Genomic DNA, 6,956 nt, shown 5'->3' on the forward strand with positions numbered 1-6,956 from the left:
ATTACAAAAAAGAGAAAAAATATAGTCACTCAATAACCCATGTGTTTTGTGGGTTGGGTGTGGGTTTACCCATAACCCAACTATTTTGAATGTATTTTCATTTTTGAAAACCGTATTCACCCAAATAACCCAACGCAACCCACTTTTTTGGATCGGTTTGGGTGGGTTTATTGGGTTTACCCAACCTATGAACACCCCTAAAAACGACGTTAAACAAAAAAAAAAGTGTTTTCGGAGATACATCTGCGAAAATACGAGGACAAATTGATCAATTCGGTGGTGCGGAAGAAAGACATGATGTTGGTTGAGAAATAAAAAAACAAAAACAATACTGAAGACCGGTTAAATATAAGACAAAGAACCGGGTTAAACCGGAGGAAAACCCAAACCGACACGTGATAGCAATAAAACTGAAAAAAAGAAAAGAAATAAAAAACGAGAAAATGGCCCATGACTAAACTCGACCCGCAAAACAGAGGGTTGAGATATCGAAAAAGATAGTTCTTGTATTCATTGAAAGCGCGAGTGGGTCCCAACGATGAACGCGGAAGACGCATCTCCGGCAGCGGCCATAACGCGGTGGAAGTTCGAGGCATCACGGCGGTACCAACACATTCTCGATAAATCAACGCCGCACGTCGGGCAGCGATGGCTGGGTTGCCTCGTGGTTGCGTTGGTTTACGTGCTTCGTGTTTACATGGTGCAAGGCTTCTACGTTGTATCGTACGCTCTCGGCATTTACATCCTCAACCTCTTGATCGGATTCCTTTCGCCTCAGGTTGATCCGGAGATTCTCGATGCTGATCATGGGCCTTCGCTTCCTACCTCCGGTTCGGATGAGTTTCGTCCGTTTGTTCGTCGTTTACCTGAGTTTAAGTTCTGGTAATTTTTTCCCTTTTGCATTTTGATTTCTAGGGTTTCGTGTTTGATTTTTGTTGTTGTCATTTCTGATTTCAGATGTTCGATTTGTAATTTATTGAATGTATTGTGGAGGTAGAAGATGAAATTAAAGTTAGATAGAAATATTTAATCAATCTGAATTTGGAACCTCAAGTATGTGATTAATTTGTGTGACTTGAATTTGGTGATTTGATCTTGACTTATGGATCCCCTAATTGATATTCTTCAGCATTACCCTTACCAAAAGAATGTTGATTCTGATAAATCCCGGTTTCCACCACAACCCAATTCCAGCCCCAATTTTAAGGGATATCATTCATTGTCAGCTTCTTTAGCTTCAATGTTTGATGATGTCTGCTGACACTCAAAGAACCGATAAATATTGGAAAAGTCTTACTTTGGCAACAAATTATAACCCATCAAATGAATTACTTTAAAAGTAATTATGGATAAAGTCAAACTTTGTAATGATGTGATGTTTATGATTAATTGGTAGTGTAAATGTCTTCAGAGTGGCCGTGTAAAACATCTTTACCGTGACAATATGTACGAATTAAATCATTTTGCAAATAGTACTAGTTTAATGCGTTTTTTTGTATCTGCAAATACTCAATTTGGCATTGTAGCTGAAGAGCAAGTCTCGCGAGGTGGTTCGGTCAAGTCTACGGGACGTTGTCTTGATGCTAACTAAGTGTGTCTTGGCTAACAATATTGATAGTTTCCTTTTCCTGGTTCAGCTAAGCTTTCTTCCTGATCTTTTAGCTCACATCTGTTGGAACAGCTAAATGCTTGTCAAGTGAACATTTGTGTTATTTTCAAATAATTAGTTATCCAAACAAAACTTTACATATTGCTTGGTTTGGAATTCATTACCCAAAGTTTCAAATTGTTTGATATTATGCTCCATTGAATTGTTATTCTCGAGGTTACTAATGTTGTGTAGTTTAACAAGCATATTTGTTTTGCAAAAACTGTAGCCTAAAGGGTTATCTTAAAAAGATTGTAGTCATGCGTGGAACTAAAAGGATAGATAATGTGAAATTAGCAAATTAATTTCGTCTATGATTTCTTTTTTGACAAGAATCTAGATTTTCTTGACACAAATTATGATTTGTTCAGAATGCCCACAATACAATTTAGTTTCTATATCTGTGACTATTATGAGCTCAAGGAAGAGATCTTGTTAATGGAAGAATCTTTTCAGGTTTCTTATGCTTGTCGACATGTCTCCCTTTCTGCTTGCTTTGCTGCCTTGAAACTAGAGTTTGACAATGTTGTATATACCTTATTTCTACATGAAACAAATACCATTTTGTAATATAAAACATATGCTATTTTGATGCTCATCTATCCGGGTTTTGTACTTTGAAGTTATAAAATAAGTTTCGTTACATAAGAAAATTGTTTTCCTTTGTGAACAGGTACTCAATCACAAAGGCATTTTGCATTGCGTTTGTGATGACTTTCTTCAGTGCGTTTGATGTCCCCGTGTTTTGGCCAATACTCCTGTTCTATTGGGTGGTTCTATTCACACTTACTATGAGGAGACAAATAGCTCACATGATCAAGTACAAATATGTACCATTCTCATTTGGAAAACAGGTAAATTTAGATTTTCATTCATGCAAAATTGTCATTTAGCGGTGCTTTTTTATATGATTATTACTTCTTTGCCGCTGATGATAAATATTTGGTTTTGTTTAATTTTCTTTTAGCGCTATGATGGGAAGAGAGCATCAGCAGAAAGCACTAGACTTTCAGAGGACTGAATTTTCAATTTAACTGAAACTTCATTTGTTTCATTTAAGTCACAGACCTGCATGTAGCTTGATATCATTTGCAGTAAATTTTGGAAGCTGGAGCAACATGAAGAAGTGATGGCATCTGAGAGAGGTTTTCGTTATGGTCTAGTATGGACAACTGGTCATTCAATTCCCTGTTGAAAAATTGTTAGACTTTAGACTTCCTGAACTCTAGTTAAGGATTTAGCTCTAGGGGTGAGATGTTGTGGTTTATATTGGTTCTTTATCTTAATTCCTCTACCTTTCTTTTCTATATCTGTATAGATGGGAAAATGCATCTTACTCTTGAATTCTTATTCAAATAATGAGTTTTAGGTAGCTTGAGTAGAATGAATCCCCTTCTGTATTTGCAATGCCCCTGTACTGATGGTATCTCTTGAACTGTTTCTATTTTATCTTCAATCCAGCTTTTGAGGAACACCCTTTTCTAGAAATCAGCCTACATGCTAGTTTTGTTTGACTGGGAATTATTTTTCTTGAATATATTGAAAATTTAATTTTAATGAAATGATCATTTGGGCCATCAAGAAGTCATGGACCTGTCCCTTGAAAGTATGTTTTATTGGCATACATTGCTAGGTTAATTCACCTTGTAAACTTCAGTAAATGCCATGTAGGTTTATTAATATACCACTGCTCAGATAATTCAACTGGCAAACTTTTCTAAATCTTGAGTGTAGCAGAGTTGATTGTGTGAAGTTAGTAAAAGTGGTGGTGCCCATGGTTAGTGTTATGGAGAGTGAGTATTCTAACTCAGTACAGCAGTTTCTTTATAATTGATTTAATTTGCGGTGGTTGTTATTACATTGATTGGTTGCCACATGTCATGTTTGATTTAGTTGAATGATATGAGAAATAATCAGAATTATGCATACTGGTTCAAGCCATGCTATATCTGGTTAGATTGTTGTTAGATGTATTTGTAGGACAATCTTTACTCTAATAGTTCATTTGTTCTGGTGTTAAAGCATGTGTATGTTATTGGTTATGCGGTGGCACTGGCATGTCATATGAAAGTTTTCCGTTTCAGTTATTAAGCTCAATACGAAATGCTGAACAATTTATAAGCTGTATGTAGCACCACAAAATGTTTCGAGTGCTCTCTATATTAGTCATTGACTATGACATGCTGTTTTCTATAATTTATAATAGACACCAACTTTTCATATTGAAGAACAGGGGTGCAGGGTGTTGGGAAAAGTCTTTATAAATCCAAATATAACTAGCAGGTTGAATTCATATTAAACACTGAAATTTAAAGATAGTGAAAGCCACAGTACAAATTCATAGAGGTGCAGCTTTCACATGAAGCAATAATCTATATACAAGATTAACTAATAGCCATATTAATTTAGCACTTGTTGAGGTAATGATAATGATGTTGGTTCAAGCACTGCTAACAAGCACTTCATTTTTTTCATTATCTGAATTAGTGACTGCAGAGTTTTGACCATACTTCACAGGGTATGAGGGTTCTATTGCGATTCCACACTTTCCGGTATAAGTTCTTTTCACATTACGTTCCATCTTGAAGTAACCATCTTCACCCCAGTTAGTCCCCCATGAGTTCCTCACCAACCAATAATCAACACCATTTTCAGAACCATATCCAACAGCCACCACAGCATGATCTAAGCTTGTCCCACAGTTACCAGTAAATACACCCTGGAAATAATAATTAATAGACATAAGTTTATTAGCATGCCATTTTAAGTGATTTGGGTATGATTTTGATTATGAATAAGCTTACAGATTGGTAGAGCTGCAAAGCCCTTCCAGAAGCCTCAATAGCAACGCTAATAGGTTGATGAGCCACAGCTTTCTTTAATGCATTTTCATTATTTGATGGAACATCCTCATATCCATCAATGCTCACTATCTTGGATTTTTTCTGCATCATTACAAGTACCCATATCATTAGAAAAACAATTCTTGTATGAACGTGTGACACAATCAATCAACAACTCAAAAAACATTATAAGAAACATCAAAGAATGTGCCATAGTTATTTTAGTATTATCTTCTAGCACTATTTTTTTTAAACTACTTACTCTTGTTGGATCACATCTCCCCTCAAATCCCTTGTATGGATAGTTTTGATCTGAATCTATCCCACCATTTCCAATTATGAATTCAAATGCATAGTCCATGAGACCACCATTGCATCCTTCATTGAAAGCCCTGTCACAATCTACAAGCTCTTGTTCTGACAAAGACACAAGCTTCCCTGTGACTATCTTGTTTATAGCTTCCACCGTGGTTATGGTTGAAAATGCCCAACAACTTCCTGCCTCAGTTCAAAATATAGTGTAAATTAATAATTAATAAATAAAATCCATCTACACCGTAAGGGTTAACACTTATTAGAAGAATCATATCATTCAAACATGTCTGAATTATTATTTTTATAGTATAATTTTAATGATTAAATTAACTGTGTGTTTGGTTCTGTAATAATAATAATAATAAATTTAAATGAATTAATTTTAAAATTGATCCAGATTAAAAGTGATTTGGTAAAATGATTTAAGTTTCTATACATTTTAAATTTTAACAGTGAGTTGAGTTATAAATTTTGATGTAAAAGTCACTTTTATACTCAAAATTTATAAATTCTAAGTTTAAATAGAGTAAATCATGAAAGACAAAAATTAATTCTATTTTAAGTGAACAAAATATGATAAAATCAATCAACACTTCTAAAGTTATTTTTCAAAATTGAAACCAAACGTTACAATAAGATAATCCTAGTTTATCGGGTTTACGTTTTTCTATTTAAATCAGTGTACATGATTGTTGAGTAAAAGTATTATTGGCCAGTAGTAGTTAAATTCTTTTTAAAAAATTCACACACATAACTGTGAAAATCAAAGATTAAATTTTAATATTGACATTCAATCTAACGATATTAACAATTTAATTTGATTACTGCTCAGCATACTTATGTTATCTTTAATTTATTTCATTTAAACTGTCTTTCCAGCTTAATTATGCATTTTAACATATATTTCATATATGTATTTTCTATTTCAATTAGAAATTCCATAAAGAAAAAGAAAAATATTTCAATAATATTTATTTAGACATTAATTTTCTATTTATACTTTAATAAACCATTTTAGAAATTAGCTATATGATTCTTAAGTCAAAATATAAGAGTTTTTCGGTAATTAAAGATTGTCTCAAAGTTTCTATAAAAAAAATATATGTAAGTGACCTTTATTGGGCAAATATAAAGTTTTATGTGGAAACAAAGTATAAAAGAAGAGATAAAGTTTATTGAAGTGAAATTTAAATAAAGTCCTTAACCTATAAGTAACCTTTTGTTGTTAAGATAACTTTAAAAAAAAAAAATTATTTAAAATCATAAGAAAGAAGAAAGAACTTACCACACATTCCTTGATCTTTGATGTGAGTAACAGCACCTTTCAACCTCCAATCAACATGCACCGGCAACCGGTCACCGGAGTTATAAGCGTACCGGTGACCGGTGATCTTATTTTTCATAACCCTGCGTTTAGCATCACTCCTCGTGCCCAAATACATGTCACGATATTCCTCATTAGTTATATCTGCAAACTTGTTCAACCCAACAATATAAGTGTAATTTTGAGCATTGTGTTCATCAATGAATTTTAAATTATCCTTAAAAACTTGAAATCTTTGGTCTTTTTCTCCTAACCCGTTATACACTTTTTGGTGTTTTACCAACCACTCCTCGTACATGGTCATAACTTCATCGTTACTACGACCAGTTGGTATTGGTATGTCTAATGCTAACGAGAAAGTGATAAAGGAAAGGAAGAGAAAGAAGGGTAGTATGGTCATTGATGCCATGATTGGTGTTTGGCTAAGCAGAGAAAGGATGGGTTAAAGGTTTTGGTGTGAAGAAGATATGGTGTGAGTGTGGGTATTTATAGTGATGAAAATATTGTTTTATATTCGAAGATGTTTTGATGAATGCAAGGAATCTTAGGCAAGTGGTGATCAATGCAAATTGAGGTGGGAAATTGTACTAATATATCTAAAGAGTCACCCCATGTGACCTTAAATTTGAGGGTGAATAATAATTGAAATATAGAATTAGAGAAATTAACTATTCTTTATTGAATCATTCATTAGTTTATGAGAGACACTTGCGTAAAAGAAATTATTTTTACATTTTTGTTAGGTTATCAAATTGTTATTATATACTCTCATAGTAATATGTGTTTTTTTCTTTCTAAAATGGATTTATATTTAGCATCTTTTAAT

At 33.4% G+C, this 6,956-nt stretch overlaps 2 protein-coding genes across 2 annotated transcripts; one reads left to right on the plus strand and one right to left on the minus strand.

Annotated features, from left to right (window-relative positions):
- Window positions 1-436: 436 nt before the first annotated feature.
- LOC131639252 (protein RER1A-like) lies at window positions 437-3,136 on the plus strand. Its single transcript, XM_058909752.1, has 3 exons — window positions 437-882; window positions 2,322-2,502; window positions 2,616-3,136. Exons 1-3 carry the CDS (start codon window positions 539-541, stop codon window positions 2,667-2,669), a joined length of 579 nt encoding a protein of 192 aa, XP_058765735.1. The 5' UTR covers window positions 437-538; the 3' UTR covers window positions 2,670-3,136.
- A 769-nt stretch (window positions 3,137-3,905) lies between these two features.
- Window positions 3,906-6,691, minus strand: LOC131639238 (cysteine proteinase mucunain-like). Its single transcript, XM_058909737.1, has 4 exons — window positions 6,092-6,691; window positions 4,754-4,989; window positions 4,453-4,593; window positions 3,906-4,367 (listed from the first exon to the last, which is right to left on the minus strand). Exons 1-4 carry the CDS (start codon window positions 6,537-6,539, stop codon window positions 4,089-4,091), a joined length of 1,104 nt encoding a protein of 367 aa, XP_058765720.1. The 5' UTR covers window positions 6,540-6,691; the 3' UTR covers window positions 3,906-4,088.
- Between the last annotated feature and the right edge of the window lie 265 nt (window positions 6,692-6,956).

The sequence above is a fragment of the Vicia villosa genome, linkage group LG1 (genome assembly GCF_029867415.1).
Source record: "Vicia villosa cultivar HV-30 ecotype Madison, WI linkage group LG1, Vvil1.0, whole genome shotgun sequence".
NCBI lineage: Eukaryota > Viridiplantae > Streptophyta > Magnoliopsida > Fabales > Fabaceae > Vicia > Vicia villosa.